This window comes from Sycon ciliatum, chromosome 2 (assembly GCF_964019385.1).
Source record: "Sycon ciliatum chromosome 2, ocSycCili1.1, whole genome shotgun sequence".
NCBI lineage: Eukaryota > Metazoa > Porifera > Calcarea > Leucosolenida > Sycettidae > Sycon > Sycon ciliatum.
In genome coordinates, this window is record NC_088644.1 from 49713087 (window position 1) to 49729559 (window position 16473).

The 16473-nt window shown below is 43.7% G+C and overlaps 1 protein-coding gene across 1 annotated transcript; it reads right to left on the minus strand.

The window, feature by feature from the left end:
• Positions 1-885: 885 nt before the first annotated feature.
• LOC135810940 (zinc finger CCCH domain-containing protein 11A-like) lies at positions 886-9445 on the minus strand. The gene is made up of 7 exons (XM_065324318.1): positions 9218-9445; positions 7170-7343; positions 5948-6107; positions 5281-5576; positions 3495-3795; positions 2953-3064; positions 886-1677 (listed from the first exon to the last, which is right to left on the minus strand). The coding sequence occupies exons 2-7, from the start codon at positions 7341-7343 to the stop codon at positions 1524-1526; spliced, it is 1197 nt and encodes a 398-aa protein (XP_065180390.1). The 5' UTR covers positions 9218-9445; the 3' UTR covers positions 886-1523.
• Between the last annotated feature and the right edge of the window lie 7028 nt (positions 9446-16473).

Genomic DNA, 16473 nt, shown 5'->3' on the forward strand with positions numbered 1-16473 from the left:
GTCGGCAGTGATTATTCTCGCCTTCTCCTCGAGGCACAGGCTGCATCTTTTTGTTATGTTGCTGTAGGCCTTGGCCTTCTGGACCACTCGCCACTTGATGTCGTGCGTCTTGCCATTATCTTTTAATTCCCACACATGCTTTGAGAGGCCCGTGGATTTGCTCTATCCAGGAAGCTTGATGGATGTCTTGTGGTTCCCGTATCGAAGCTTGAATGGAGTGCTTTTGCACGAAACTCAGAGTAGCAACACTGAGAAACTTGGAGATCCTTTGTGTCTGAGTGTATAACCCCGCTCTGTCTTAGGCCATTGAGCACTTGTTGCCGACGCAAGAAATACTTCTATTGTTCTTTATATATACATATATACACAGTCGTCCCTCTCTAATCCGGCACCTTTTGCAACTGCATTTTCTGCTGGATAAACAAGGGTGCTGGATTATGAAATCCTGCCCTCCAGCCCGACCCAGATGTTATCATACATGTTTGTGTCGTACGTCAAAACGTAGGGATTTTCTGTGTCAAACCAAGTACTTTGTGGAATGCATGTCTATAAGTTATACACTTAGGAATATCATATGTACTGGCATGGGATATTCCCAAGTGTATGTTGCATATGTTGTGTATGTTACAATGGTCCCTGACAGTCTGCGATATACAACTGCTGGATTAGAAAATCGAATTATGTAGAGTTTGAGTGATTTGTTGCAGAAAATCGCTGCTGGAGGCGGAATTCAAGTGCCGGATTAAAGCGTAGAAAATGAACTGAAAAAATCCATTTTGCCAGAAAGTGTGCCGGTTTGCAAGGGTGCTGGATAAACAAGTGCCGGATTAGAGAGGGACGACTGTATATTGATCTAGCATTACTGATTACTCTCTACCCTCAGTTCTTTGTCTGAGTTATACTCATTCCAATTTGGTACAAGTATTCTGCTGTCTAGGAGCCGGGATAGCACGTTTCCTTAGCATCCTTCAAAGCAACATTAACTTCTGGTCTGTGCCAGAACCTATTGCAGACTGGCAGAATGTGGCTTCGGAGTAGGTGAGTTGATTCATATCAAGTTTGAGCAGCGTTGTCGAAAATATGGCCATAATAATAATATGTTTGCATTGTACTGAATGAAATGACAATGCAATATACATGTAGTAAAGGTTGGCACATGATTCTGCACAACACAGCCAGCGAGAAAGTGAAAAGCGAGCATTCAAATTAGCATTATATTATGCTGATATATCAAGCAGCGCTCAAAGCATTATTAGTAATAATAATCAAGCATTAGACGAAGATGCCCAAATACATGTAAGTGAGCCAGCGGATAGCTGAAATAGGGCATGACGCAAAACCACTTGGGGCCGTCAGGTTAATTTTCCTGGACCGAGCCAGCCGGGAAAAAACCCTCGCGCCGACGGACGCAGTAGAGAGGGAAAAAACCGGGTGTATATCCCCAATGGCGATTAGGCATGATGTAGACATGGCAAATGGTGAGCACACTGCTTAATGTGGAAATACACAACAGTTCTCTTAGTCTAAATCATCAGCTCCGCTTCCAGGAGTAGATCGTTGCTGTTGACTGTTTCGTCAAGGTCTGGCTTATTCAAGTCGACGTAGGTTACGTCACCAACAAATTCTCTCATCGCTTTCTCAAATGCATCGTCATCAAGCAGGTCGATGTCATCGAGCCTAGAACAGTCAAAAGAATAAGAAGTTATCTACAGCCGGTAAGACAATACGAAGGGACATTTAGATACTGCTATGGGAATGTCTTGGATGTGATATACTCAAACTACAATGTTGTAACTGCAGTAGTAATAACTGCACCACTCATGTTTATAAATAAAATCAAAAAAATGACGGAATAAAAAAAAAGAAAAATTACGTCTAGCATGGGACTCGGCAGACCTACCAGCAACTTTCACACAATACGCAGACGACACCACTGCCCATCAGAACGAGCGATCATCTGTGGAAGAAACCGTCCGTGTGTGTGAACCCGTTTTCTCGGATGACAATCTGAAGCTGAACGTGGCAAAAACTCAATATTTCACTGTGACCAAGGAAGATGATTCCTGGAAATCGGTGAAGCTGCTGGGGAGTATGCTAGGCACAGCAGAAGACATAGCAGCCAGAGTGTCTGTTGCAAATCGGGCATTTGCAAGCATTCCATGGAAACGCCACAACCTGAATTCCAGGCTGTGTATGTTTTCCTGCCTGATATTGCCTGTCTTGCTGTATAATTGTGCGCTTTGGACCTTATCGCAAACATTAACCGACGTCGTCAATGTATGGCACCGGAAAAAAACTACGTACCATCATTGGTATCACGTACCCACAACGAATCTCGAACACAGCGCTGTATGCCAGAACCGAGCAGACCCCACTATCTCAAGTCTGCAGGCAACGGAGACTGCTGTGGTTCGGCCATGTAGTGAGGGAAGGCGAAGAATCGTCCTCGTTCCAAGCCCTCCTAATGTCAATCAACACAACAGACATACGACGACCCCTAGGACGACCACGTCTGAGATGGATCGACGTTGTCAAGAAAGACTTACAATGCATTAATCTGTCGCTTCTGGATGCTGTGCAATCTGCTTCTGATAGAGCTGCTTGGCTCGAAATTGTAAACAGATGCGTTGACCTCATGCAATGAGTGAAATGCGAACTGTCATTATTATTATTATTATTATGGGACTCGGGTAGACTGAAATTTTCACACCCATAGGAACTCAATCACCCTGGAGGATCAAAGTTCAGATGCAGCTTCTAATGCGGTCGGAGATGAGTAGTTCAGACCTACCATACAGTTGCCTATAAAATAGGGAAAATTCAATCCGCTGAATCCATGCAAATTTGATTCGCACCATGAATCCAGAAATGTGCAGTGTGAAAACTCGGACACATTAACGCATGGCATGTAAGGCACAGTGTGATGAGAATTAGCCCGTAACAAGCACTTACCAATCAAATTCAGACTTGGCATCGGACTTCATAGTAGTAGTATCAGCAGTGGAAGTAACTTCACTTCCTTCACTTTGGGACACCTTCTTAGTGGCTGGGCTTTCCTTCTTAGCTGAACAGTACAGATGAAGAAGCAAGCGCCTTTTATTAATATATTTACAACGGATCAAGCCAGATTATAGCATCCCATTAGCCATAGAATGCTGGAACATACATATCATACACGCAAGATCACCTACTACCAACCCCTACGTCAGGAATAACGCTAACTATTTGCGAAGCCCTTAAACTGTATTGTAGCACACTACAGCCGTGTTGAAGCAAATGGTCTTTCCACACGAGAAGGAAGCAGAACTCACTATCAACATGTAACGAGAGGTTAAGCAGATATCCCAAATACCAAACAGTAAATGCCAAGCCAGGCCATACAGATAAACAACAAGAGAAAGGTATCGCTTAAGAAAAGGCACAGGAAAGGACAACAGTTCGAAAGTAATGTCTTCAAAAACATTTATAATACCTGCATCAGCAATGCAACTTACCAGAAGAATGACTGCTGAGTCTTGTTATCTTAGCAGGTGGTGTCGCTGGAGTGGAACTCTTGGTAGGTGCAGTATTCAGTACTGGACTACGTACATTCTTGCTTGCTGAACTGGAAACTACTGATGGTGATTCCTTGCTGGTTGAATCAGCCGGTCTTCTTTGACAGGTGTCTTCTGCAGATACAGTGCTGTCACTAACGGTCGCGTGATGCTTGCGTTTCTCAGCAAGGATTTCATCTAAAGACTTGATGCGAAGACCAGCAGCGGTGGACGGTTGTGGGGACACTGGAACAGCAACAGGCTATGGAGCAGTCAGAAGAATGGAGACAGAAAGAGAGAGAGAGAGAAAGAGATAGAGAGAGAGAGAAAAAGAGAAACTTAAAACATCTGAGAGGCCTTGCATCGGCTGATGATTTAAGACCGTGCAACATGTAAACCAGCTGCAGGACATAATTATTACGAAGCACTTTAAAGCAGTGAATAAAGTTGTAATAGCTATGAAAAGTATGAATGCCGCAGACATCACCAGGCAACATGACATTTTGTTCAAGATTTGGTTTTGTGTGTTTCCAAAATCGATTTTCACGCTCCGCTCCACCTTGAACAAATTGTCATGTTGCCTGGTGATGTCTGCGGCATTCATACTTTTCATAGCTATTATTAAACTTTTATCTCCACGTAGATTATTAATAAAGTTGTAAGTTATTTATACACATAACTGGCGCAAAGAGCGGATGGCACCTTTGCGGAACAGCTCGACAACAAAAAAATGAAGAAAGCAAGCCATGCACAAATAGTGGTGCACATTTAAGCTTCACTTTCAAATTCGGTGCAAATTTTGGTCTTCTAATGTTGTGCACTGCAGTTGTCAGTAGCATTGGTGGTACTGCAATAGTTACAGTGCTACAAACCACCGGCGAGAAGGAAAACAACTTGACATCATTTTGAGGTCCAATAAGCCCCCAAATCAGCCACACATCGAGATGAAGAGATGCACACACGTTTACCCAGGAACTCAAGAACGCAAAATAAAATATTGCAAAGTAACCGCCCGTGAGGTTGAAGTTCTGCAACTAAAGGATAACGGGTGAAACGGTGGGGATCCTCAAAGGACACCGCCAAAGTCGTCAACAAATAGAATGGCATATGAATCTGTTAACTGTCAGCACCAGGACAGCACCAGGACACACATATCCTTGCATGTGTCCTTCAGAAAGAAAGGATTAGAAAGTTGTGCTCTAGATTCACGTCTGCAAAAATGAAAAATTTCCTTTTCCTAAATGAAAGCAATGCCACTATAACTTTGAAGAAGCAAGCATATTGGTGCATGCATGCGCTGACAGTTACAGACAGCCAGACAGACACAGACAGACACGCATCACACACAGTTACACACAGTCACACACACATACACACCCACACACACACACATACACACACATACACATACACACACACACATACACACATACACGTACACACACACACACACACATACACACATACACACACACACACATACACACACACATACACACACACACATACACATACACATACACACACACACACATACACCCATACACACACACACATACACACACACACACACATACACACACAATCACACACACATACATACACACACACGCACACACATGCACATACACACACATACACACACAATCACACACACACACACATATACACACACACACACGCACACACACGAACGCACACACAACTCATTCATTGATATACCAATTGATGTACATGGATACAGTACCTCAGTCCTGCGTCGTTTGGCTAACGGCTTTGTTTGGTCTTCTTGCTGAACAGATGCTGTCCTTTTCATGGGTAACAAAGGACCTGGACCACGCCTTGCAGTCTCAGATCTATGCTGTTGATTAAGCTGATCACGAGCATGAACCCAATGGTATCGGCTCATTGCTCGAGTTGCTCTTCTCATATCCATTCTGGAGTCAGCGGCAGTTGAGTCGGTGGCAACCCCTTGTGTTCGGGCGTGTCGCAGTCTTTTTTGAGATTTGCCAATAGTCCGGATAGTAGCGCTGCGCTGTCCACCTGAAGAGTAGATAGGGCAGTAAGGGTTAGCATCAATGATGCCTTTGATGGATTGTCTTGATTCTTGGCAAGCAGTGTGGATACGCCATATTCAGCAACTTGCGTACTCTTGCTCACCACGAGCAAGAGTACGCAAGTAACCGGTAATACGCAACTCCCGCAGCCCTTTCCGTACCAAGGACGTGTAACATGTTTGTTTGATTATCCTAATTTTTCAGGTGAAATGGGCCTTCTTGCTTCATACAACTAAAAGCAGTGTTGCAGCCATTTTGCGGTGCAGATTTCTATAGACTCAAAAAAAGCACCTCAGACACACGCTATCATTGGCAAAAGGGCTAGGTACAGTCTTACAGCAAACAGCAAATTCTTACCTTTGACTGGATTTCCTTGGGATGCGGTCGTAGTGGGTTGAACTTGGCCAGTTTGCAGAGGCGCATCAGGACGGGGCTTCAAATGCTTGAATGGGCAGAACGGCTTGGTACACCCCACTCGCTGAGACTCCCAGTAGCATGGCATGCTGCCACGGTCTTTCTGCAATACAGTCACCAAGACCACATCGAAAACAAAGAAACTCAGCATGCATCACCGTGCACTAGGCTTTCCTCAAATCAGCGCGTTTTTACCGCCTGGTCAGCTTTTCTCTCGGCTCGAAAATACATCAGATTCGGCTGAAAAATCAGCTTATTGTTTGAATATTGGAACGTCGTGTGAAACAACTTGTTTTGTAGTCAACTAGTCCATCACAATGTCATGCAGGAGGAGTACTGTAGGAGTTTTGCTTTCGACTTGTACAATTCGTTTTCGCAAAGCTTCCCGTTTCTTTACGTATCTTCAATATTTATGACCCACCCAAGTTGGGTGGTGTGCTGCTTTGCTGCTTCAAATTGTAGTTAGACGTCTTTGTCAAATATCGTACTGGTCTCGTCATGGTCGAGTAACAATTGACATTCTTTGTTCCGTTGGGACTGTGGCTTTTGCTCGTTTTCATTGCGCTTGCCTTCCCCTCTTTGGTCTTTTCATAACCTTGAACCTTCCAAGTTAGAAGGCTGTCGGTTAGCGCTACTGAGATGTGTTGAAGCTAGGTGTCAGGACGTCGAATGTCTCAGTACTCTTGTCAGTTTTGTGCCTAGATATTGCAATTTCTGACTGTATTATAGTATCCAATTACAGTGATGAAGAGTTACTCTTAACTCGTATCCATAATGTCCTTTTCCTTTCTACATTTTATTTATGGCTCAACACCCGAGTTTCAAATAATAATAATAATAATAATTCAAAGGATCAGTTGGGGAAGTTAACTGCCTGAAAAGAGAAACAAATCGCGAGACCCACCAGGACTCCCACCCGGGACCTTGTTTGTCATTAGCCATGCTCTAACCACTGAGCTATGGGACCGGGCTGAACCTAGAAAGCCCTGGCAAGTTTTTCACTCCAAAGGCAGCTCACACCACGTGCCACACACACTGATCGCACTTGGATCTTTCTCCCTCCCCATGGCCCAGGGGACCAACCACGGTTAGTTTCTGGACCCTACCAGAGAAAGAGGCGACAGAGTGTGCAGGCAAAGCAACCACACAGGCTCGCTTTACTTACATGTATTCCCATGTGGCGACGTGCACAATTCGGAACAATACAGCTTCCTTTGGCCCAATCTTGACAGACGTCTTCCTTGCCAAGTGCAGGAGCACTGTGTCGGAATGGACAAGCGCGTCCCTTCTTGCAGCTCGAGTAGTAGAAGAAGTAGCAATCATTACCGACTTGAGCCATCTGTTAATCAAACATTATTTGTTGAGAAGAAACACAACAGATTCAACGCCAACATTATAAAAAATGTGGCGCAAGATGGAACTGTCGATGTAAGTTTTGTAGCCTCATGACTCCGGTTTGGGCCAAGATATTCCTTTCCATTTTTCACGTATGATGTGCAGAGGTACCTGTATCCAGTCGTGTTATTTGTTCGTTATATTTCCAATTTCATGGCTCACCACGACCATACAAAATTCAATAAGCGTCGCCCTCCATTTTGAAAATATGGCGATGCCCCCGAAACCAGAGTTTGTGCAGTCATAGCGGCTACGCACCCTAGTTCATGCTGATCTATGTACACGATGTAAAGTCGAGTCCTAAATTACTGGTATTGTACGACTCCCTGGTCAAGTCTGCACAGCGAAAGGCTAGAGCCAAAGCAAATATTATTGTTTGATGCCGGCAAAGACACGCGGAGAAGACGTCCTTTCTCCAAGCCACCTTGGTCATTTTCTCAACCCGCTGGTGCATGTCGACCAAGATATGTCCTTGAAGTACTGGTGAACTGGGGTCCTGGCATCAACAAGAATTCGCCGTGCCTAGCTAACCAATGTTGTCAGTAGAACTCAGCGTTTCCTGATCATGGCTCGACACACTCTGTTCTGTTTGGTCTCGCAGCTTTCACCCTGCGAGTGTGCAGTTTCCTGGCCACAACCGAATTCCTTAGTCATGACCATGATGACAAGTGACTGGTATGATCTCTGATGGACCTAAGTCATTAGCTTGAGTCAACACGAAGGTAAACTCTTCACTTGGAACGCTAGCTGCTTCCTCAGTCCTTTCTTGTTGCACTAGCAGATATGCGTACGAGAGGACCCAAGCAGACACTACTAGATATTGGGATAAGGGATAGGTGGTCTCCGGTCCGTGATGGACAATGAGAATTCTGATACAGAGGGGCAAAGTGAGAGAAAGATAGTGAAAGAGAGAGAGAGACTTGTGTTTCGTCAGGTTTTGACATGTTCCTTTCTTCTCAGTATTCTCGCTCGCATAGTACTCCACTTGATTTGATTGATTTTATCTGGATTCGCGAGACCAAACGAGCAGGAGTGCTCAATAACAGGGTAGCGAATGGTTGAGTTGTGCTATGTGACAATGTAGTGTGTGCGTGGGGTGGTGGTGGGGGGGGGGGAAGCTGCAGAGGCCCAATACAATGTAAAGGGATGGGAGGAGAGAAGGCCAGCGGAGAGTCAAATTCAGAAGAGGGAGGAGAGAATAGCTGAAGTGCACGGTTACTGTGCGAATTCACCACTTCTATGATAAACTTGCCTATGCTGTTGCTCATTAGGATTTTGGAAAATTCTATCCTTCTCTTTCATGTAACTAAGCAAGGAACCCGTTTGAACTTGCGAAGTTAAAAAAAAACAATCAATCAATCAATCAGTACCATGGCCTTTTCAGATTTTCATTGTACAGTACCTACATGTATTTGTAGTACCTCCCGGGATCAGTATTTCTACTTGAAATAATATTCACCAAAATGCCTCATTCTTAGCATTCTTTTACTCGCTTCCATGTAATTGGGCTTATTGCCTGTTTGGTTTTGCGAATTCAAATAAAAAACCACAACAGTGATAGAAAGACAGAGAGAGAGAGAGAGGGGGGAAAGAGAGAGAGAGAGAGAGAGAGAGAGAGAGAGAGAGAGGCTTAGAGAGAGAGAAACTCATAGCGAGAATAATAGTGAGAGATGGACTGTATAATAAAGAGTGAAAGGCTAAGGGGAACAGAGAGAAAGATAAAGCGGAAGGCAGAGAGAGAGAAAGAGGCAAAGTGGTACAGATAGAGATATAGGACAAACAGCTTGAAAGAAGGAAGACAGACAAACAGATACTTACAGTAAACTTCACAATTCGCGGCCGACTTCAGACCGAGAATCGAATAATCCCAAGTCTTCTGCAAGGACGATACTTAGCAAGGTGCTAGAGGGATCTACACAGAGAGAACCTGATTCTGATATCTGTTGGAAGACGGCAACTTACTCAGGCACGCAAATAATCAATCTCTGGTGGGAAGCAAGGTGTTTGAGGGAAGACACTAGAAAACCAACCGGTCACAGACACTGATCCTGGAGAACTAGTTGGAGACTGTAGCAAACCTAGGGTTTATATACATGTACCTGCGCTACGTGACGTCACATTGCGGCTGGTGGTTGGTAGCACAGTCGTCGGCGTGTGGTATAACTATCCGTGACGTCACATTGCGGCTGGTGGTTGGCAGCACAGTCTCGCTTGTGGCGTGTGGTATAACTATAACTATAAGGGCGCTCCGCTATGACACTAGACTTGGGCTTCAATGTAAAGGACCCCACGATAGGCGGTCTGCCTTTGGGTCATCCTAGTTACGTGTAGACGAGGTCGTAGGCGTATACTACTAAAAAGAGGAACATGTACGTATTAGGTCTGCACTCAGATGTACAGCCAAGGATAATTTAAAAATAAATAAAAAGGACCAAGGAACTACAAGTGACTCATTCGACTGGATGTGTGTATTGGCGTGGGTACTTGCGACCTAAAACTTACCTTCGTTAATTTTATTATTGTTATTATTATTATAACCTCTTGAGCGCGGATTACGTGTACTTGTAAAAGTACTTGTAGATCATTCGTTGTAATGCGTGGTGCTCTGTGCCGTGTATAAGATAGCTCTATTCGAATCATTATTGAGCACTCTGATAATTTACAGAGCCGGTGCACTCTATTATTAATAATGTGGAAAGCCAGCGTGACTTTTTGGCTTGCGCGGCTAGAGGAAGCTCTACAGGTAATCAGCGTTCATAGTTGTGTGGAAAAGCGTCGATTACATGTACATGGACATGGGGGCGTCGCACGAGCTCCAAAATGCCAGCTTGAACAATGAGCAGTCAGCATTTCGTCGCATTTTTGCTCGAAGTAGGGGGTGTTTGAAGGCGTTATAGCAGCACTTCAGTTAGGTTGTACGAGGCTGGGACTTGGCCCAGGCACAGATTACAGGTGTTCCAAAAGATTTACCGAAACAAATTTTCATTACTCACACGGGTATGGCAGAGCATATGCGTAAACTTCGACATGTAGCTAAGCCATGCACCAATACAAGCTACAGTACTGGCAAATGAAATCCGACCGCCTAGCGTCTCGTACGAATCGCTAACGCGGCTAGCGTACCGATAGGGGGGTCGTATATCAGTTGGCAGCACTGTACAACTACAACTTAACAGCAATACAAGAGGTTATGGACTTTTGCATACACGTATTTGTAGCATGTACTCATGAGTCATGGAGTCATGGTACTGCTGTAGTATACTACAGTAAGATCGGGCGCCGATCAGTGGGGACATCGGCATCAGTGGGGCCTCCCGCTGTCGATCCTGTTGACGGGCGGACAGGTCTATGTGAATCCTGAACGGCAACCGAGCCTGTCGCGTTGGGGGATCTCGGCGGTGAGTCTCGCCTCGCCTGCATACATGGACATTGCAACATCATAATAATAAACAACATACATGTACTTTCCATTGGCATCAGTATTCCGCGTCAGGTTTTCGTCGCTTGTGTGGTGTGATTCTCCACCAATGAGCGCGTACTATGATTATTTATCGCTGTTCTCACACTTTACCATTTTAGCAGCTTGCATATGCCATTGATATATGTGGAAAGCGCGCATTTGCGCCATTTCTGGTGTATAAGAATGATCATTCCTCCTTTATCATCATTATTATCCTCTACTGATGAGCTCCGACAGGGAGCGAAACAGCTGTCTAGAGCCGTGGAGCAATATTATCTCTCAACGGAAGTGTCCTTGCTGGTGTCTGTATGGTTAGGCTGAAGAGCGCGTGGTTGTGATGAGTTGGGAACACGGGCACTGTAGATAATATTATCAGAGTGCTCGATCATGATTCGAATAGAGCTACCCTATAGACGGCACAGAGCACCACGCATTTAATACAACGAATTATGCGTGGTGCGCTTTGCGCATCATAACATTAATTTTTGTTCCGGGCCAAAAAAATGCTGAAGTGCCAATAATTATTTAATTACTGAGAACGTATGCAGGCCAGGATCGACAAAAGCGTCGAGCGAGCGAGGGCGAGCGCAGCGAGCGCACCGATACACTGAAAGCCTCGCGGCTTTTCATGCAGAGCCTCACCGGTGGCCTGGCCTTGTCCTGTGACCATGGTAGCAGTGCAAGGTGTAGTGTAGGCTGTACGGCTTTGCTTGTGAAACCAATGCGCTCTGCAGAGAGTGTTTGGTCAGCACTAATCGCGAGGAGCTGCTCACAGTCATCTGGATGACAGTGCTATGCTGTCGTCATTGTCCGCTCCAGTCCACGTAGTGCATTACCATGATTACTAATCGGTAGGAGCTGCTCAGTGCTCACATCTGGATGACAGTGCGATGCTGGCGTCATTGTCCGCTCCAGTCCACGTAGTGCATTACTGTGCACCGCACTGCAATTTGCTGAGCTGCTGACTACTGTATGTGGGACTCCGTTTATTCAGGTGCCTTGAAATTTATTCTCTTTGTCTTATTAATATTTTCTTTTCTATAATTTCCCCATTATAATTTCCTAGCAGTTGAACCTCTCGTGCACTAGGCATAAACATCACCACTTGGCTAAGAGACCTGAAGACTGATTGTGCGAGCCATTAGTTTGAATACACACACACATTAGCAATCCGTGCACATGCTACGAGATTGAGTCTAATAATAATAATAATAATAATTAAGAAACTTACGTGGAGATAAAAATGTAATCAACGCAATAAATAGAGTAAGCTGCGCACTCAGTACAAACACCATAAGCAAAACTTGTTTTCATGTAAATAATTAAGCTTGTTCCTAAAGTATGTACTGGTTCTAGTAGTGGTGTTAGGGTGTATGAATCTTCTGTTGCAAACCATCTTGTTCAGAATAGTGATTGTCGTTCTAGTTATACTGATGATTGCTTTTCTGTTTGGTCTCGTTCACGTAGTCAAAGGTATCTGCGTGTATTGGAGTCTATCTACATTTTTACCACCAAGCCGATTTTGTGTAGGCAGGAAAAGAATTTGTTTACGTTGAAATTGTTTGTGAATTTAGATCAGTAGTTCTCGTTTGTGGTGCATGGTTACTTTCTAGTGGTGAATTTATCGCATCTGTTGTCACCTGATATCGTTAATTGATGTAATGTTTCTTTCAGCTCTCATTTTCTCGCGCTAGTTAGGGTCTAAATTATTACTTGCAGTGTGCGTATATATATTGAGTTTAGAGCTAATTTTGTTTTGCCAGTAATCCTCTGATGAGATGGCGACGAAAACGTTTAGGAACAAGCTTAATTATTTACATGAAAACAAGTTTTGCTTATGGTGTTTGTACTGAGTGCGCAGCTTACTCTATTTATTGCGTTGAATAATAATAATAATAAAAAAAAAAATAAAAAAAAATTTCACGGTTCGCGTGAGACTCGGCCAAAGGCCCAGTTTTCCGCATCCGCAGGAACGCCACCACCCTCTTGGATCAAGGCGCAGATGCAGCTCCTAAACGGTGGGAGGTGAGTAGATCAGACCCACCACAAAGTGGTCAAAGACCGAAATCCCATTCACTGCATCCATGGATGCAGTAATAATAATAATAATAATAATAATAATTAAAAATTCGACGAGGAGACAATAATTTTAATATGGCAATAAGTAGGACGAGCTGAAGCGACATGTGGACTACTTTATTAACAATGTAAGCGATGGAGACGATGCAAGAAACAACCTAAAGGGTAAGGAAAAATACATGTAAGAAGAAAAAGGGCAATGGAAAAAAAAGATGATTCGAACAAGTTTTCGTACAACACTCTTCAGGAATCACCGTTGTACTAAAGAACAAAATGAGAACAAAGGAAATAATATAGCAATCAAGGTAGGGTGACACGATACAATGACAGCACTAGAATATCGAGGTGCGATTTCTCACAAAAGTGTGCAGAAAACAAGGGTATACAAGTAAGAACTAAGCGTGACAAGTGTGTATCAGCAACAAAAAACAAAAACAAAAAAAGTGAGAACGAATGATAATAATAACAATAATAAACAAGAAGGTGACAAAACACATTTAGGCACAAGTGGCAACAACGTTGCCACACTACACAACAGAACATTATTTGAACAATTTTAGGGTAATAACACTATCTTTCTGGACACACAAATTCGGCTTATGAATGCGCTGACAAACAGCTTCCAAAACTTGTAACTGCAAAAGATAACCATGACGAGCACGGCATGTATTTTTCCTTACCCTTTAGGTTGTTTCTTGCATCGTCTCCATCGCTTACATTGTTAATAAAGTAGTCCACATGTCGCTTCAGCTCGTCCTACTTATTGCCATATTAAAATAATAATAATAATAATAATAATAATAATAATGGAAGTGTGAGTTACGGAGTCTGAAGAAAACGTTGAACGGTCTCTGCTTGGATGACGACTACACCATAGCTCAGCGGTTAGAGCATCGCTGGCTACAAGCGAGGGTCCCTGGTTCGAGTCCTGGTGGTGACAGTCAATTTTTTCTTCAGACTTTTCCCGTTTGTCTCTTTCCCTCAAAACCAGTCAATAATAATAATAATAATATTATTATTAGAATTGCGATCAACAGAACGAGCTGAACCGACATTTTCACAAAGGCTTTTATTGTATTCAAAAAACGAGTGTATACGACGGCAGTGAAGAACATGGAAGAAAGAAAAAATGTGATGTGGAAGAAATGATGAACAAAAATTGTACTTCGAACTAGTTTTCGCACAACACTCCTCAGGAAGCTACGTTGTACTAATGAAAAACAATCCAGAAAGATACTAATAAAGAGAAATGGAGTGAGAAGAAACAACACCTATGAAAATGATAATCCTAGCACTAAGGTAATAACAGGAAAAACTGCGAAAGCACTTAACGAACTTGTAAGGACTACTAGTATACTGTGACACAAGATATGACACCATGGCCAACCAGAGCCAAACCGACAGAACAAGTTGCTACTAAAACAATTTCAAACGAATAATGCTGTCCTTCTGGACACACAGATTAGGCTTATGAATACGTTGACAAACGGCTTCTAACACACTCAACTGCAACTTATAACCATGACGAGCACGGCACAAAACAGAAAAAGAAGAATCAGAATAAACCTTACAACAATCAGGACGAGATGCAAGATGCTTATGCACTGTGAGACGCTAGGTCCTGTGTTGGCGGAGGTAGTGGTTGTTTACGGGGTCTTCCCCGCGTGGGACGCTCCAGTTGTGCGCTACGTGGGATAATGTGTAAAGGAGTGTGTTGCTTGATGCGTTCGCTCAGGTGCTGAACAGTCCTACCAACATACCGGCTAGCACAATTCCGGCATTCAAAGTTGTAGATTACATGACTTAAATGATGTGTTGGTAGGACGTCCTTCAACACCGTGAACGAACGCATCAGGACCTAGCGTCTCACTCGACAAGTCCACCATTGGCTCCCGTGGCCATGACCAAGTCACTCCCTCCACCAGCGGAGGTGGATGTGGCTTTGGCGACGCCACGTGTGTTGCATGCAGACACGTTTGCATCAGCATCGCTTGCTGCATCACCGGCAGAGACGACAACAATACCTACCTCAATATCAACGAGACCCAGAAGAACAACTGCTAATTACACCATGACCTATTTCAGTACGGAAGTACCGAACCAACGGAATACACAACAGGAACGTGAGACGAGGGATGGGAGGAGACGGGACCTGATTGCTCCGAGGCAGGAAGTCGTTGAGGAGGATTCGGCCAGTGAGTCCAGTGATTCCGGTGAGTGTGAGAGCGAGAATGATTGTGTGAGTAAGAGTGGGTGCGAGCGTGTGTTTTCTAGTAGGAAGTCATCAGTGTATAAGCATCTTGCATCTCGTCCTGATTGTTGTAAGGTTTATTCTGATTCTTCTTTTTCTGTTTTGTGCCGTGCTCGTCATGGTTATAAGTTGCAGTTGAGTGTGTTAGAAGCCGTTTGTCAACGTATTCATAAGCCTAATCTGTGTGTCCAGAAGGACAGCATTATTCGTTTGAAATTGTTTTAGTAGCAACTTGTTCTGTCGGTTTGGCTCTGGTTGGCCATGGTGTCATATCTTGTGTCACAGTATACTAGTAGTCCTTACAAGTTCGTTAAGTGCTTTCGCAGTTTTTCCTGTTATTACCTTAGTGCTAGGATTATCATTTTCATAGGTGTTGTTTCTTCTCACTCCATTTCTCTTTATTAGTATCTTTCTGGATTGTTTTTCATTAGTACAACGTAGCTTCCTGAGGAGTGTTGTGCGAAAACTAGTTCGAAGTACAATTTTTGTTCATCATTTCTTCCACATCACATTTTTTCTTTCTTCCATGTTCTTCACTGCCGTCGTATACACTCGTTTTTTGAATACAATAAAAGCCTTTGTGAAAATGTCGGTTCAGCTCGTTCTGTTGATCGCAATTCTAAAACTATTGTCGCCTCGACGCCTATTTACATATTTCAGATTGAGGTACACACAAAATCAGATAGATTTGCTGAATGCTGTGCTGAGGAAACGTTTCTACTGCCGTAATGTCGCGTATAACGTTTCGTTTCTGACACGGTGTCTGAACACTGGTGTCTGTCCCTGTGGTGTTCAGAAACGCGTTCAGAAGACCAAGGCCTATCATTCCTTATCAATAGAGAGAGTTTTTCTCAAAGATGATATTGCCAGGTCGTGTGACTCTTTGTCTAATGCCCGTGTCCAGTTTAAGTACTTATATGACCGTGCGCGTTCGTTTTTGTCCGCCCATGACTTCCTACGCTTCTCGCTGCTCTTATCTGAAAACGATGATAGACAACGCATACGACTGATCGCTAAGTAGGACAAGACCTTCACCTGGCTTCGAAAGAAAAGATATGGCCAGGTTACCTTCAATCCAAACAGCATCATCAACATGTCAGCCGTGGAATTGACTGATGTGCAAAAAGAACTCCTTTCCCGTGGAACAGACTTCGGAATTCCGCCTTCTTGTAACAACAAAGAAATCGTCATGACAGAATTTGAACTGTTTTACAGGAAACTATTATGCTTTTCGCCGATTTCCGAGGCTCAACAGTCGGTGTGCGCAGCTAAACTTAGAGCAGA